This window comes from Galeopterus variegatus, unplaced genomic scaffold (assembly GCF_000696425.1).
Source record: "Galeopterus variegatus unplaced genomic scaffold, G_variegatus-3.0.2 Scaffold7569, whole genome shotgun sequence".
NCBI lineage: Eukaryota > Metazoa > Chordata > Mammalia > Dermoptera > Cynocephalidae > Galeopterus > Galeopterus variegatus.
In genome coordinates this window covers 76,897-95,315 of record NW_007733680.1, presented here as the reverse complement: position 1 = coordinate 95,315, position 18,419 = coordinate 76,897, and the positions used below count along the sequence as shown (strand labels likewise).

At 38.7% G+C, this 18,419-nt stretch overlaps 1 protein-coding gene across 1 annotated transcript; it reads right to left on the bottom strand.

Moving 5' to 3' along the window:
• Positions 1-6,015: 6,015 nt before the first annotated feature.
• On the bottom strand, positions 6,016-18,408 carry CPOX (coproporphyrinogen oxidase). The gene is made up of 8 exons (XM_008592087.1): positions 18,260-18,408; positions 17,836-18,212; positions 15,790-15,933; positions 15,412-15,522; positions 13,931-14,072; positions 11,704-11,922; positions 7,685-7,789; positions 6,016-7,039 (listed from the first exon to the last, which is right to left on the bottom strand). Exons 1-8 carry the CDS (start codon positions 18,406-18,408, stop codon positions 6,952-6,954), a joined length of 1,335 nt encoding a protein of 444 aa, XP_008590309.1. The 3' UTR covers positions 6,016-6,951.
• Positions 18,409-18,419: the final 11 nt, after the last annotated feature.

Here is an 18,419-nt window from a genome sequence, read left to right as displayed (position 1 = left end):
CCAGCTCTCTCTCTCCCCTTTACTCTCCTTCCTTCACTTCTCTTCACTTTTTCCTCCACTCCACCCACCAAAAGTATAGGGATTAGATTTTCTTGAGCAAACCTGCTCCGCCTACTGGTTGTTTCACGAATTTCGTATTTAAGAACTTTTCATATTTAAGAACCATTTGAGAAACTAGAGACACTAATATGTTCATGGAAATAATTTTATTTCTTAAATTTTAGTAGCTGAGAAGACCTTAGTAATTTATAAACTATGATGATCATTTTTTAAAATCTGAATTTAATTCCCCATTTATTAAATTTATTAAAATAGAGCATATGTTCTTTTAACATTCTCTTACATTTGAAAACAGCCATTTTAATGTTTTTAAACCTTATTACAATCACACCCAACTTGTCCCTTTCAATTTCCTTCTTCCCTATTCCATTTGTTCCAATAGCTGCTTCTAGCCACCGTCCCTGACTCCTCCTCCCACCCCGTGCTCATTTCTCTGGGCCCAGTTGAGGGTGTGCCCCTCTTTTCTTATTACACTGCCTGCACTTCCTTGGGTGAGTCATCTTCTTCCACTTTTTCAATTATTGCCTTTACATAAATAATTGGTAAATTTATGTTTCTAGACTGACTTCTCTCCTGAGCTCTGGACTCACATCTTTAAATACTGGTACAGATGGCTTACTGGCATTTCAACTTCATCAAAACTGCTCCTCTCATCTTCGTTAATGGCATCTAACCTGTTCCATTTATCTATTGCTGTTTAACAAACCACCTTTAAATCAACATAAAACAGCAACCATTTTATTACACTCATGAATTCTAAGACTCAGGAATTCATTAATAGAGCACAACAGGGATGGCTTGTCTCTGCTCCACACACTAGGGTGTCAGCTGAGAAGACTGTGTTGCTGTTACGGGGGAGATAAGGAGATATATCTCCCACACATTACTAAAAAGGTGGGGGTGGCAGGACAGGGAGCTAAAGATGAAAAGTAGGCCCTTGTTCTTTGCTTCCTAGAAATACATTACTTTAAAGTACCACCCTCATGTTGAATAGCATATAAGATCAAGTACACCTTAAAGAATAAAAACTACTTTCAGCAGAATTAGTAAGTTTACTTATATTGATGTAATATTAATTTAAATGTTCTTTGAGGATATCAACTGAACTAGTTATTTTCAATAGTTAAGCTACAATTTGAATTACAAGAAATTGATGTTTGGTTGAATTTGCATATTATACTCATGGTTAGAAGGATGTCAAGCAATAGGCATGGAGCAGATCCTAAAATGAAAAATGAAAGCAACCTTGACCAAACCTGAGCATAGATAAATCACTATTGTTGGAGTGAGCAGGACTGAAGCTATGTTGGGACCTAAATCTCCCTGGGCTGTAGGAAAACTTAAAAGATACAGTTTTCTTCTCAGCTTGCATTTCTCTGAGTTCCCCCTTTTCCCATGGTTATTTGATATTTTGAACCTTGGTTATGGGGCAAGATGACGTTATTTACATAAATGTAAACTTGTTTTCCAGTCAGCCTGGAGTTTCAAACTTGCCATGAGATGTACTATCCAGACCCTGAGAAACCAGGGAAGACATCAGTAAAGCTATGCTGATTCCACCCCAAAGCAGAACCTTAAGATAACAGCAAGGATGGAGTCTTGGCAAGACCTTGCACCTGGCTCCTTGTACAGAGCCCCCACGGTTCACATCTCCCTCCCTCCTGCTTTTCATTTCCCACTTTCCATTCTCGTGGCCCCCTCTTTAAAAACCCCTCAGTAAATCTGAGTCTTTGAGATGAGTCTTTAGTCTGGCCGTTCCCCTTCAGATTTACTGGAGGGATGGGTTAGCCTAACATTGGTATTCCTGAATAAAAGCTGACTTTCTATTCCATCTATCATTTGACTTTCAGGTTTTCTTTGTTTTGGGGCAGGCAACTGGACTTGGGTTTGGTAGCAAGATTTTGGCTAGCCTAAGACAGGAGCTGAGTGTCCCTCAGTGGACACCAAGAAGACTTTTATCTATGAAAAAAGATAGATAAAAGTCTTGTTTTCTTGCTATTAAATAGCAGAGGCATTCAACCCATACAACTTTGTGAACTTTAGTTTGATAATTCCCAACCATTTCAGAAGCAAACACGTTCATGATAGAGTTGTTGTTGCAATTCTAAATGACTATGAAGTCTATTTGCTTTTCTAAATGGCTGTATTTGTGTCGACTTGTTGAAACCATGTTGGGTTGGATTATGCCAAGTTTTATATTCAACATGTTTTGAAATATGAAAGTGGATTAACAGGTAGATTCTTTAAAATACTAATTGAACAAGTTTAACTTCTAGAATAGAACCACGTACGTTGATTGGATGTACATTGATTGGACAATGGAATGTAATTTAATTACCTCTCTCTGCTGGTACATGTTGGTAAACCCACTATAAGGCCACCTACAGAAACAGGTTTGTGAGGTTTTATGTTGTACACCCCATGACTTGGTTTCAGGAAACAATTCAAGGAGATTAAATAAGGCCATTTGTAAATGTCTAAGCATTACTAACTTAAATGTGCTAATTTAGATTTATTATGAAATAAGAATTTTAACATGATTTTTGGGGAAGGAATAAATTTTAAAATGTGGGTTTTCAAATACATAACTAAAACTGTGGCAGGGATAATACATACATCCTTGAAAACAATTTCTAAATGGAATTTTAAGAGATGTATACTGGGAACTTGTCTTCACAAACTAGGAATAAGACAGTTACACAAACTGCCAAACAGGACTAAGCTTGACCAAACTATACTGCAAAACAGTGCTGGAAAACAAAGCTTAACAGATCATTCGTAAGATAGTATTATAAATAATATATGGAAAGATCCACCTTAAATATTTTGTAGTAAGTGAAGTGTACGTTGAATGACTATGTAAATACAGACTGTGATGAAAGCAATACTAAAAGTAAAATGTGCTGAAGAGGTAGAAGGTTTTGTGGAGATTTGACTGGGCATAAAGGGATGGGCAGGAGCAAAAGAGATTCCAGAGATAGCAGCAGCCTGAGCAAAGACCAGAGGAAACATAATTCAGGGGATGTTCAGAAAAATGGTGAGTGGTGGGCATATAGTCTGAGGCTGAAGTACATGGCAGAAATGTGGAAGATAAAGCTGAAAGAGAGTAGGGGGTACACAATAGTGGATTGTTCTGAATGTCAGACCAAGTTTAGAATCTTTTCCATAGGAGATGGGGGGCTCCAAATAATTCAGCAGGTTAGTGATAATGGGATTTGGGGAAATAATTATGAACGAAAGGAATGGAGGTCAGAGGCAGGTAGGGAATAGCAAAAGCTCAAATGAGAGAGAATGAGAGACCAAGGTAGGGGGTGACAATGAGCCGAGGAAGGAAATCAAGAAATAGTTCAAAGGTAGACTCAACTGGAATTGATTAGGGCAATGAAGGATGGAAAGAGTCAAATCTGTTTGGTGGTCTTGAGTGTGAAAGGCTATGTGGAGGTTTTGAATGTAACTACAAATTCCTGGACACTTCTTCCATTGAGAGTTGAGATCTAATTCCCTTCCCCTTGAATCTGGAGCTGGCCTTAGTGACTCAGCTGATGGAATGTGGAGAGACACTACATAAGCTCAGAGGCTAGATCAGTAAACAATCATGCTGCTTCCACCTTGTTCTGTGGAATACCTGTTCTGAGCCACCTGTAGGCACTAAGTTGTACAGTCCAAGGTGAGGCTAGCTTTTGAGTCATCCTAGCCCAAGCACAGATGTATTAGAAAAAAACCTGCAGATAATTCCTGCCTTGATGAATTGTAATAGCAAAAGACACATGGAAGTCATAAAAAAAACAGATTATTTTGCTTTCAAATCTGGCACTCTTTAGCACATAGAAGATTTATCTCAAACACTCAGCTGAATAGGTGGGTAAGCAGAATATAGTGATGGATACAAAGCACTAGTTAAAAATTTGCTCCGGAGCATTTACATCTCCCCTGCCCAGCCCCCAGCCACATCTTGTTACCAATATGCCTGTGTAAGGTGTTAAGTGTTTGCCACGTGGAAGTGCGCCCTGGTCTTCTAGTAGACTTAGAACAGACAATAAGAATTTGAAAGACAAATTCACTTTGAACAGCAGTAGAATGGTCTATTTTCCAATAGTTATACAATTATTTTTTCCAGACATAGCCTCATCCATAATGAAAATACACGATTATTTAGGAACATAAAACAGACACAGAGAAATTTTGAAATGTTATCTTTCTCCAGTGCCTAGCCCCCCAACAACCTTAAACAACTGTATTAGTCCATTCCTGTTGCTTATAACAAAATGCTTGAAACTGGGTGATTTATAAAGAAAACAAAATTTATTTGCTTAGTTTTGGAGGCTAGGATGTACAGTCCAGGGAAAACATCTGGTGAGGGTCTTGGTGGTGACTTCAGTGATGCAGGTATCACATTGTGAAATACAGAACAGAGAGAGCAGAGATATACCCTCCTCATTCACTCTCTTTAAAGCCCTCAGAACCACGCCCCTGACCACCATTTTTAATCCATTCACTACCGCATGGTCCTACAATCCAATCACCTCTTCAAGGCCCCACCTTTCAATTACCATAACAGGATCTCCCACCCTCTTAATAGTCACAGTGGGGGCCAAGTTTCTAATACATAAAACTTGGGGGACACAATTCAAGCTTCAGTGAATTTTGGGGGGAAATAATTCAATCCACTACAACTAAAAATAGGTTACAGATCTTAAGTGACTACTTTTTATTTTTTAAAAGGTAAACAGGTTTATTTGAACATTTGTACCTATATGTCTGTGTTTTCCCAATATCAGCTTTATTGAAGTATTATTCACATATACAATAAAATTCCATGATTTAAGTGTCAAGTTCAATGAGTTTTGATAAATGTATACAGTCTAGTTACCACCACCACGATCAAGATATAGAACATTTCCATCACCTCAGAATATTACTTCATTCCCATTCACAGTCAATTTCCCAGCCCCTGGCAACCATTGATCTGCTTTCTCTCATTAAAATTTTGACTTTTCCAGGTTTTCATATAATGTAGTCATATAGTAGGCATCTTGTGTGTCTGGCTTCTTTCACTCTGCATGATGCTTGTGATGTTCATCCATGTTGCTGTTCTTTACCAATAGTCATTCCTTTTCATTGCTAAGTAGTATCTTAATGTACGCATATATCACAAATTGTTTAACCATTCATCTGCTGGCCATTTGGGTTGTTTCTAATTTTTTACTATTATGAATAAAGCTGCTGTGAAAATTGAGTACAAAACTTACACTTCTCTTGGGCAAAACACCTAGGAGTGAGAAACTATGGTTTTAGTACATTTGTGTTTTTCTATATCAATTATCCTGACAAAATTAAGAATACAAATATTCCTTAGTCTCATTTCATAATAAAATTTATTAGCAGATCTGTTGTAAGACAGTTGAAGAATTCATACACTTTCCAGCCCTAAAAGAGCCACACACAATCATATTCCAGGAAAATGCTAAATAATATGTACGAGATATTATTTTTTTTTACAAACTTCAGTATGAATCAAATAAAATAATACATTCATATTATTATATGAACAAAAAAGTCATACATTAAGAATCCTGTTGTGATTTTGTCTTAAAAACGAAGATAAGAACTGCAGTCTTTAATTTGAAAAAGAGGACAATTTCAATTAGTCCATTTTGCAAAGAAATATATGTATAAAATGTGCGTATACGCTTCTCACACTAGAAATGTTTGTTTTAATTAAAGAGGAAAATTATTTATTTATTTATTTATTTTTTAAAGATGGCTGGTAAGGGGATCTTAACCCCTGACTTGGTGCTGTCAGCACCACGCTCTCCCAAGTGAGCTAACCAGCCATCCCTATATAGGGATCCAAACCCGTGGCCTTGGTGTTATCAGCCCCACGCTCTCCCAAGTGAGCTAACCAGCCATCCCTATATAGGGATCCAAACCCGTGGCCTTGGTGTTATCAGCACCACACTCTCCCAAGTGAGCCATGGGCCAGCCCTAAAGAGGAAAAATATTTCCAATCTCATTTTCCAAATGAGAAACATTTCCTAAATTAATTCCCAATATCCCTAGGATTGTTCTTAGTCTAAACTTCCGTGAAGAAATGTCTGGAATAGAAAACTTTAAACATCAGAATCCAGAGATATAAGCTTTCACATTCAAAAGGACAGAGAATCCCAACATTAACAATTATGGTTCCACAAAAATCAAAATTACAACTTAGACATCCCTTATTTAAATAACGGTAATGTCACTTTAGAGTTAAAAACTACAGGTAATCACTGAATTGTTACATATACAAGATTAAAAAAAATTAAGTGCTCCTAAATATCTATCATTATAAAAATGAATATTTGTTTTACAATATTATCTCTAGAGAAATATGTAAAGATTATTTCAAAGACACTTCAGTAATGACAAAGTAAAACTTTTGCCTTCAAGCTGCATGCTAAAAGTACCAAGTCATCTCAACTTCTCTGAATGAAATAAATGTATCCCACAACATAGATTTTTGTGGCAGAAACTGAAACTTTTTAAAATACATGAAACAAAAATAAGATGAGGAGTTTCCCTGTACATATTATAATATTTATATTCCCTTATCTCAATACTTGGAAACTCAATGTCATATTTTGTGAACTAGTCATATAAAATGATTCTAAAACTATGAATGAGTTCTATATCACCAATTGACTCTGACAACAATCTGCTGTCTCAATGCCCATCACTGACAGCATCCAAAACATTTTACCACCTGACAAAAAGAAGGTGAGACCCACACTGGAGAAGACTGAAACACTGAGGTGCAGGTAACTAACTGCCACATGGTGGCAACAGTGCCAGCCAGTGGGAAGGGACACAGACCTGTGTCCTCCAAAGCCCAGCACAGCCGCTCTGCCTGCATCAATGCACCCAGTCCCTGGGATGGCGCAGAACTTCCAGAATTTCAGCTTCTTTGGAATTCTCTGAGGGTGAATGCATGTACTCCCATCTATGCAGGTCCAAAACAGAAGCAAAAAAATGTAATAACAAGAAAAAAAAAAAAAAAAGAAAGACACACATAACTCTTTACTTAAAATAAATGAAAAATAAAATCCTAAGAGTTAAAAATGTCTTATACTTCTTTGTCTCCACTGTGCCTAATGAGCCTTGCACACATTAGACTTTTAAAAGATATCTGCTGTGAAAGAAATAAAGTTTCTTAATAATTCTTGGGCATACTTTGACTAATATTAATATCCCACAGCCAAAACATACTTTTAATATAAACCAGGATTTTGTAAGGTGTAGAATCTCAAACATTTGTTAGCTTAATACTTACACACAGCTCTTCCCAGGAAAATACAGATAGGGAGGGTCAATCTCAACCTCCAGACACAACGACCCAGCCTATCTTCTCATTCCCTCTATCCTCTCCCTGCTCTCACACACAAAGGTGTACCACTCCTCCTGTCACCACTTAAAACATCCAATTTGATTTGTCTTAATTATTTGACCATGACTTTCTTACAAAATCAGCAAAGTCTAAACCAACCTAAGTCTCAGGTAAGACATGTGTGGTGTTAACTTTCATATTTTGTGGGTGCTGGGGGACTGAGAGTGGGCAGGTAACTACTATGATGACTTATTTCCTTACCGGGCAGTAAGAGGTAGAGACATCAAGATGCTTTCGATCCTGGATCCTGGTGTGAAGAGGCCAAACTTTGTACCCCGATCGTACAGCAGATTAAATTCTACATATCTGACATAAAGACATCAAATGACATTAAGGGCCAGCAAAGTAAAGTCTTCCTCAAAACTAGCCCATAACAAATACTTGCAGGGGGCTTTTCCCTTCACCCCTCATCAGATGGAACTAGCTCAGAAAACACCAGTCTACAGCCCACTGAGCTTTCTCCATCTGCACAGGCATAAATAAAAGGGCATTCTACCCACTGAACAATAGGATATACATTCTGCCCCAACACAGTGCAGTTACAGAACAAGAAGGTTATGTTTTCCCATAAATAAAAAGAATGGACACAAAAAAGAATGAACAATTAAAAAAAGAAATAACAATCCTTCTCTGAACAACACAGCTCCTTCTTGCCCTCCCATAGTCTGAGATGTTTCAGAGTCGAAGATTTCATTTCACTACCTATAATGTACATGTATTGATACTAAGATGGAGTAAAACTTCTGTAACTGAAAGTCCAAGTACAGCTAACAGTAATTTATTAATAATGATTAGCATATTCTAGATATTCCTTTGTTAAACTAGTTAATAGCATTAATAAGCAGTCATATAATTCAGTCTTTCTGCAGAGAAATAGCAATCCTAATAAAAGGTAGTGCTTTGAGTTGTAGCACTTGATTTTATTTCCTTAGAAAAATATCCTTAGCATCAACTAAAACTTGGTTCAGTATATTAGCTTCCATTAGCTGCCACAGAGTCAGACCCAGACTCCATCTAGCTTAAAAATCTGTGCCTGCCTTTAAAAACATGGGATATAAAAGGGTCTTATCCCCAATTTCAAAAGGATAATTTCTCCCCCCAAAATTTAGAATGATCCATAAAATTTCAGTAATAGGACCCTCTTTCAGATCATTTCTCTGTTCACCCAGAAATTATTCTCTTGATCTAAACCTCACTCAGATATTCTCATTTATCCCACTGGTTACTGTCTTTAGGCCCACCTACGGAAAAATACTCTCTAGAATCCCACGGTACTTCAGTTATTAAAAAAAGCACCTTTTTGTGTAGAAACTTGTCAAAGGCCTGAAAAAATTTAAATAATTATATCATGGATTCTTTTCCAGTTCTCACTATTCAATTATCACGGATTGACTTTTGTGTACTAATAGCTATTTAATACTTTCTTATGCCTGTTTCAAAAGATAATTTAAATGAGTCTTCTGAACTCCTTCCTAAGACCATGGAAAAGAATTTCATCTCTCAGCCACCTTCCTCACCCAATATTTCTGAAACATGACATCTGAGGGACAGCTGTCATTCTCTATTTCATATGATGTGTTTGAAGACCTACTTCAAAGACCCTTGTAAGGAGCTCCCTAAATGTATTTTCTGTAGGATCCCTGTATTCCTTTCCTTTTGTGAGTGAATGATGCCCCTCTCTATACATTAGCCTCTCTGACTCCCACCAGGTTTCACTGAGATCTGATCTTTCTGATGCTTTCCGCACATTTGTCCTCTCTGAGGCTGCCTGTAAATTATGGACTTTAACCAATCCCTTCAATTTAACTAGTGCCTAAATTTTTCCTCTTGCCCTTTCCCAAAATATGACAAAACAAAAATAAGTTAAAGGTCTTCAGTTTCTATTCTCCTATGAAAAAGATGACTATAAGACCAAAGTTCAAGGTCTGGAGAGAGAATAGTAGTAACTGACAGCAAGAGACTAGATGAGATTCCCAAATAAGAGACTGTAAAGTCAAAAGGGAACCAGGCTGACCACTGAAAGGGACACTTGTCTTTGGAGAGGTGGAGCAGGGGGGAAGTGGGGAAAAGTAACCTGTAAAGGATACAGATAATGGGTTATGAATGTAGTATAAGAAAACTGGCAACAGTGTTGATACTTCCAGGGAATAGCTGGAGTTATCTTAAGTCCCAGGGTTTATGGCCATCTTAAGGTCCAGAGATAAGGGTGGCTGAAGGAGGCCTTCTTTGAAGTACAGTAATGCACCATACCACAGAAAATTAATCTAACACCCACACGTCTACCTAACTCAAAATACACCAGACATACAATGAAACACACAATGGAACTTTCAGAATAACTTGTGATCAATATAAAACAAACAAACAAAACACACACAAAAAATTATTCCTATGTGTAAGAAGTTTTAAAGCCTTTACCTAATTAGTGTTCACAAAAATCTGCCAGCTTTGCATATAAAATCTGGTGCAAAACTAGAACACTTTACTTTCCATAGAGGTTTTGTTTTTTTTGGTGGCTGGCCAGGACAGGAACCAATCGAACCCTAGACCCTGGTGTCCTCGGCACCATACTCTAACCGAGTTACCTGGCCAACTCCTCCATAGAGTTTAAATTATCCTCTTACGTATGTCTTCCCCACTAAACTGTCAGCCTGTTTTCGGCAGGTCCATGTTATGCCCACCTTTGTAAGCAGGATAGTGCCTGATGCTATGGCTGGCCAGGACAGGAACCAATCGAACCCTAGACCCTGGTGTCCTCGGCACCACACTCTAACCGAGTTACCTGGCCAACTCCTCCATAGAGTTTAAATTATCCTCTTACGTATGTCTTCCCCACTAAACTGTGAGCCTGTTTTCGGCAGGTCCATGTTATGCCCACCTTTGTAAGCAGGATAGTGCCTGATGCTAGGGGGCCCATGATAAATGTCAAGAGAGAGAAGAAAAGAGTGGTGAAGGTATATTTGAGAAATTATGGAAACAAAAAAAAGGAAAACATGTCCCCAGACAGATGCATTGCTTAAGGAATTTCTAAAAAGAAAGCTTAAAGAACTCTCACTTTATCAAGTTGTGAAGGTATATTTGAGAAATTATGGAAACAAAAAAAAGGAAAACATGTCCCCAAACAGATGCATTGCTTAAGGAATTTCTAAAAAGAAAGCTTAAAGAACTCTCACTTTATCAAGTTGATAAATGGGGACTATATAGCACAGGCAGTCATAAAATTGAACAAACTTTATACTTGAAACATTATTTAAGTTGACCTCTTCAGGGCAAAAGCTTTACCTTCTTAGTACACAAAGCTTCATATGCCTGAGACATAATTAATGTAAATGAGAAAATCCATTTTTATAGCCATGGACCAGCAGTATACATGCAATTAAGATGGCAGTGAGAAACTGACATGGGCAAGCAGGGTGGAATAATTGGGAGCTGATTTGCAAATACGCCGTGGCTGAAGATGACCTCAGGTTGGCTACCCAACTGAGCTCACTAAGCTCAGTGCCCAGAGCAAGGTGGCTATGGAGAGTAGCACAGTGAGAACACAAAACTGCTTCACTAATTTAACTTCCTTTGTATACCAGAAAGACTATAAGTTTTGAAGTCATGATGATCCAGTTCCACATCTGGTATCTGATAGTTACCAAGTGTGTAACCCTGGGCAAGGGACTTACCTTTCTGAGAGTAAATATTATCATCTGTAAAAAGGTCACAGGTTTGCTGAGGACAATAGATGCAAAATGCCTAACAGTGACTGCACATAGTAAAGACTCCAGAATTAGTAAAATGGATCATTAAGTATAAATAATTCCTGAAATTGTTATTTCCATTAAAATAACTTGTATGAAATCTTTAAGATGAATGAAGGAAAGGTGTGATTCCAAATTTACAAAGCAGCAAAAACATTAAATGATGCCCACATCTTGGCATAGGCTGGAGGGTATTGCTAGAAAACTCAAATCTGCTGAATTAAATTCAGCAAGTACTTCACGCCTACTATGAGTCTCTAATAATGTACAGGTGAATTAAATAAACTTTGCTATTTTTATAATACTATTTTACACCATGTTTAATTCATTTAATATTCATCTAATTACAGAAATTAGGGTGAGTGTTAACACAACCATTACAAAGTATCTGCTCCAGACAATACAACACCCACTCTTATTCTAGCTGCTCCACTTGCCCAAGTTACGAATGAGACAGTTCATTCTGTCACTCACCGTCCTCTTCTGAGCTGCTGCCACAGCTTCTCCTGGGGAGTGAATGAGTCATCACAGTGCTTTTTCACAAGGGGAATATATGAAGGAACAACAGCCTGAGCACAGCTCTGCACAAAGCCAAACACCTCCTCCTTGGATGGAGAGTCGAGATCATCGAAAAAGATACCACCAATGCCCCTCCGCTCTCCACGATGGGCTATAAAAAAGTAATCATCGCACCTGGAAAACACAGCAGGATCAAATCAGGGACAAAGGGGGGGAAAAAAGAGAGACATGAAAGTCAATGTGAGCCTCTTAGTTCAGAGCACTATCCTTGATCGATGCCAGCATAGTGTCGTTACTTTCTGTCCAACTATGAAAATGAAACTAGAACTTCAAACAGATTTTCTGAAGATATCAATGTAGAAAAATGCTTATACTCTTATCTACCAAGCACCCAGGCAATTTAATACCAGTCTATCTAAAGGATATGAAATTCTAAGAATTTTAGTGAAAAGAGAAAGAGAGTCCAATATTAATGCTGTATTTCTTGAAACAAGAGATGGGGCTGCCCTCAGAAGTACTGCTGCTTTTGTAGGAGGTCAGAATCTTCTACTAATGATGATACCAACCAGGGTGCAAACTTGAGCTGTCTTGAGTCAGTTCTTTGTTCACCAAAGGAAGGTACTATAAACCATCTCTAAGGTCTCTCAGCAGTATAAGTTGATGTCTCTACAGCATGCATGACTAAGAAAAGGGCTAATGGAAGGAAACGTTCAGAGAATAAGAGTCTTCAGACAAATTAAAGCTTACCCTACAAGACAGTACATGAAACAATCTGTTCTTGAGTCTTTTCTCCTCTATGTCTACTAAAACGGGTTTCCTAAGAAGCTATTTCCTAAATGCTAAACTTGTAGAATAGTTTACATCTTGGAAATAGTTCTTTTGATTATCTCTATATAATAAGGGTCCTTAAATAGAAAAAACTGTTCAAACAAAAACTAAAAGCTACTTAAAAGATCACCTTAAATAAAACTTTAACAGCCTAAACAAAACAAAAGGCAGCAGGTGGAAATCCCTAGAACTGATGCATTGGTATAATTCACATCAACTGTGACTTGTTGGCTTTCTTTTATACACACATTTCATTAAAACAGTTAAAAAGTATATCCTGGGCAAGGCTGTAAAGTCTTTTGACCTAAGCTTTTAACCTAAGTCATGTTATTTCAAAATCTCTCTTCATAAGATTATAAAATTAAGAGATTTACTAAACACTCATAGGAAAATTTAGTTTTAACAGGCCTGCATCCTAGATATTTTACTAATACTGCTTAGATAAAGTCATCTCAGTAATAGCTATAAGAAGAAATCAAAAAAGGGGACTATCTACCCAATAGTCCTCCTCCAGGAAGTATGCTGAGTTTTGAGAGAAAGAAAAAAAAAACCTATATCTTATGGGCATGCATCCATGGCTATGCAGTTTTTAGTGGTAATGCTAAATTAAGAGGGGAAAATTCAAATATTTTAACCTTTTTGAGGATTTAAGTCTCAATTTCATGCTCTTGTATAAGTGATATCAACATTCTAAAGTTAGCTCTAAAAACAAAGAGACAAAAACCCTGTCTGCTCTTCCTTTTTCAAGAATGTCAACTAGCTCTAAGGAGAACTGAGTACTTTATACTCTTACTCCAAATGATTTATGCCAAGACTTCATCTGACATGTAAGAAATATCCTGAGTCTCCTCAAAACTTTTGTTTTTCTTTTCTTTCTTACTTTGACATTAGAGTTTCTTTTAAAAAGTCTCCAATTCTACTTTTCTCCCTGTCCAAAATCTCTGGTATACTGGCATCTCTCCCTAATGGTTCTCCAACCCTTCCAATGCCCTCACACAGTCCCAATTCAATATCAGGACAATAATTCTCACCTGGAATGAGAATTTAACATCCTGCCCTAGGACTGAAAAACCTCTGACTCTCAAGTATACATCACCTTATCATTTATACTGCACCATTCTAAATCATTTAGGATCAAAAAAAAGGGTGTTACTCAATACATACTGCAGATATCTAAATATTTCTAAGTAAATAATTTATTAAAACTGGTATCCCACTTCTGGTGAGCAGAGTAAGAAGGTTCAATCTTCATAAGCCGAAGAAGGTATTTAGTGACGTAATAGTTGCCTTCAGGACCCAAAGAAGGAATGAAATATACTTTGGAGGTCATGAAAAATTCAATACCTTTACTTACCATTTTTTAAATTTGGGGTAGAGATCTGGACCATGCTGGTCACAAGCCTCCTTCAGAATTCTGTGAAAATGGACAGCATCCTCTTGGTTCAAGTATGTTGGAGTGAGGTCACATCCACCACCAAACCACCACAGCTTGTTACCTACCAAATCAAGACATGGGATTCTGATATGGACTTTGAGATTCAGCATACTACTGACTGTATTAGCAAACTTAATTCATCAGCTTAATTTATTAAGCATAAAATAGGTGACAATCAAAAAACATTTAACTGAAGTTAGCTCTGAAGGTAAGTCCTAGGCAGGAAAGAAGAGGTAAAAGCAGAGAGAAAAGGAAGTAGAAAATTAAAAAGTGAGAGAGTATAACCAGGCAGAAGAATAATATGCAGGGCAGTGAAAGACAAAACACCATACAGGTGGACCAGGCAGTTGATCTCAACTCTGGCTGTATTCAGAATCACACGAAGAGCTTAAAATACTTCCGCTAGATCACAGTTTAAAAAAAACAAATCTCTGGCCCAGGCATCTATAGTTTTTTCACAGAAACACCCCAGAAGATTATACAGGTGGACCAGGCAGTTGATCTCAACTCTGGCTGTATTCAGAATCACACGAAGAGCTTAAAATACTTCCGCTAGATCACAGTTTAAAAAAAAACAAATCTCTGGCCCAGGCATCTATAGTTTTTTCACAGAAACACCCCAGAAGATTCTGATGCTCACTATATTAAGAACTACTGCCACCCCTCCCCTTTCCCCCAGAGAGGGTAAAAACACTTGCTGAGGGAGGCAATTTACCATTTAAGAATAACTATTTCATATGCTTACTTAGGTTTATGGGTTGTCAATACCAGTTACCAACTTTTAAATATTAGAAAGTTGAACCAAACTGAATGGCTTCAAAATGAAAAGTTACAGTGGTGACTTTAAATGCCATGACCTGCAAGGACACCAGTAGGAGTAGTTGTGGCACTGAACAGGTGCTCTGACAACTGGTACCAGATGGCCCTGCTGATAGGAGACATAGGCTGGAACCACATGCACATGAGTCATGATCAACTACACCCCATTTTAAACTGACTGCTAAAGCACTGGTGACTAGCAAAGCTATGCATGTGGAAAATATTTTCCAAAACCAAGTTCTCAATTTCAACATAACCTGGCCCATAAGGTTTTCCTTCAGATGTAACGAATTTATATTTGCAAGAATCTTGTGTGCATTCTGAAGTTCAGGTTCATTAAATCATTCCTTCTGTGTTGGAGGAAATATGGGAAGGTAAAGTCAGCCAACTCCATTCTCACTTTTCACGTCTAGTGTATAAACCATTACACCTGCTAAGAAGTAAGTCTTCATATGCCTTCTGAAAAATCTAGTTAAGGATGTATTTATTCTTTCTCACTTTTAGATGTTATGCCTTATAAAATAAGTTTTAAAATATACATTTAGCACAGTATTACTTTCCACAGCTCCTGAGACCCTTACCATCAGCTTCTTCTACTTCAAAATACCTGTAGTTGAAATGGATAGTAGGAGCATGAGGATTCTTGGGGTGGATAACAGAGCTCACGCCCATAGCAGAAAATGGCAATTTACCTGGAAAGTAAAATATGTAGTAAGCTGCATTCAACCATCTGGCTTGATACAAATTAACTCTAATGTGATTTCTGAATCAATTTTCAAAAGCTGCTTTTTAATTTATCTCTTAAAACATAATTTTTAAAAAGTACTTGTGAACATGCTTATCTGGTATGTGCACCCAAATGGATCTTTACAGAAGCAGTATTTATTTTATAAATAAAACTTGTGGGAAAAAAAAGGTTTGCAAGGACTATTAAAGGCTGTTAAGATTGTCTGATATACCATCTTTAGTCTTCAGATTTTTTCCTCTGCTTCTCATTTGTTTTGCTGCTTCCTCAGACAGATTTCCATGAACGACAGAAATGCTCACCCCAGCCTTTTCGAAAACATGCCCATCTTGAAGTACACAGCTTATGCCACCACCTCCTGTTTACGGAAATGTAAAATAAGGAAAGAATGTTAAGAGTATGTGCAAAATTAAAAACAATCCTTGCACGAAGATGCTGGTATTAGAAGTTTTTTCTTCTTCTATTTCCTAAACCTTCTATAATATATCAATAATTTTTACATACAATAAAATTAGATAAATAGCTTAGCTTTATGACACAAACTACTGATACTAGGCTAATACTGAACCTCCCTATATCACTAAACTGATTATTTCTTCTACATTCTTATGCCACCATCTAAAATAAATCACTGGAATACTCGTAGATATGAGAGAAAGCTAACGTTAAAAACAGAAATGGAAATACTTGGAGTACTCTATTATGACTGAATTTAAGAGCTCCATATTGTTTCAAAAACGTTTTTCTCAGTGTGCTGTTTGCCTTTTAATTTTGTTTAAAGGCAATTTAAAAACAGTAGATATTCAAATTCTTAAGGGATTCAGAACCTTAATCTGAGTGAGACATCAATATTTAGGCATATGAGCCCTACTTTCGATAGCTTTTTTTGTTTGTTTAAGTGACTAGGATCATTGCAAGGCCATTTGTTTGATGAAGGTTCATGTTTGGCTTGTTGTATTTCTAAGAACTTTTAGAGCAGGATGTGACGTTAAGACGATCCAGTACAACCCAAGTATATTCCAAATGAGAAAACTTGGGTCCAGAGAGGCAAAGCATTTTATCCAAGATCACACAGCTGGCAAGTGGCTGAAACAATGTGTCCAAGTTTTGTCTATGTTTCAGGAAATATTCTAAGTATCTTACATATATTCATCTCATTTAATCCTCATACCACACATATACATATACATAATTTTTCATTTCTTTTCATAGATGGGAAACAGGTACAAAAATGTTAAATAACTTCTAAAGGTCACACAGCTAGTCTAGTAGTTGAGGTTGTGTCCTGGTTCAGTGGTCTTCACTTGAAAACACTACAAGATGGAAAACACTATGAAAACCAGATTGAACTTCACTGAATACAGAAGTGGCAGTATCACAGCTCAAGATCTGCTGGTAAGAAGTTGCTGTTGTATTTAGCTACAAAAAGTCAGGGATCCTTCAAGTGTATAATCAAGATGTGGGGTTTCACGGTACCATGGTCACGTGAAAACCAGATTGAACTTCACTGAATACAGAAGCGGCAGTATCACAGCTCAAGATCTGCTGGTAAGAAGTTGCTGTTGTATTTAGCTAGAAAAAGTCAGGGATCCTTCAAGTGTATAATCAAGATGTGGGGTTTCACGGTACCATGGTCACGAATATATGACCCTATGACAGGTGGGTTTTGATAGTGAAGTATTTTGGCATTGGAAGGAAAAATTTTCCTAGCAGGAAATCTGATAGGTGCAATTGGCAGAGCTACTGATGAACCCATCAAATATTTCTTGTGCAAAACGAAAAAGAAATGGGGAGATTTCAACACCATAATACCCTCAGCTGGAGGAACCTGGCTGAGGGTTAGTTAGCATGGAAGAGCCGCGCTCATCTTTCCATCTCCAGAGGAGGAGAAAGGGCAAACGCACCCAGAGAAGCAGATGAAATATGGGGGAAATCTATGTTCAGTAATAAACTTGGGACATCTAAGCTTGTTGGCTGCAAATATCCCTGAAGAATTCTACGAAAAACGTCGTTACAGAATTGAAAAGATTTTTAAGTACCCAGTACTAGAGTGACAGCAGATCTAGGTCCCCACCAGCAGGCAGAGAACTGATGACCCCCGGTGTCAATCTTTTTAACGGTGTCCCTTCTAACCAAGCAGCCTTCTCTGAGGGAATCCCCTACCTACCTCTATCTCCTACTCAAGCCACTTTCTGCCTGCAACCTAAAGACCGACCTTTTCCCCCCATCTCCGCCTCCCGCTAGGAGCAGACCTCCTTACCTTCCTTCCTCTCCCACCGGTCCACAGAGAAGCTGGCGCCCCCGTCTACCTGTGCCAACGCCTGGCACACCTGGGCCTGGGTCTCCAGGATCAGCAGCTCCATCTTGGTCTTCATGTCGCCCGGCCTCCTCCGCAGCTCGCGCACGTCAGTCACAGGTGAGGCCATAAAGCACTGACAGCGGCGGGCCAGCTCGTCCTCCTCCTCCGGCCTGCCGGGCGAGGGGCTCGGCGCCCCAGAGCTCTTGGGCACCATCTCCGCCCGCTGCACATGCCCGAAGGCGGCGGCGGTCAGCCCCGCCAACCCCGCCAGCCCCGCGGCCAGCCCGGTCCCCAGCCAGGGTCGGCCTCTCGCCGTCGGGCCGTGTCCCAGCCCGCGGCTCAGCTCGGGGCCAGCCGTGCCAGGGGGCTCGGGCCGTGTCCCAGCCCGCGGCTCAGCTCGGTGCCAGCCGTGCCAGGGGGCCGGCAGATGCGTCCTGGTGCGCAGCGCTGGGACCAAGCGCGCATCTCTCCGCAGACGCCGCGTGCCGCGCGCCAGCAGGGGCCTGCGGCCAGCCGGCCCAGGGACAAGGCCATGCTCCCGCGCT

Bases quoted from the DNA above. Each gene is read 5' to 3' on its own strand.
- CPOX (XM_008592087.1), bottom strand. From the start codon at position 18,408: ATGGCCTTGTCCCTGGGCCGGCTGGCCGCAGGCCCCTGCTGGCGCGCG. The intron at 14,073-15,411 runs GTAAGGGTCTCA...TTGATTTGGTAG, and splicing joins TGAAGTAGAAGAAGCTGATG to GTAACAAGCTGTGGTGGTTT. The intron at 7,040-7,684 runs GTAAGGAAATAA...GGACCTGCATAG, and splicing joins TCTCTACCTCTTACTGCCCG to ATGGGAGTACATGCATTCAC.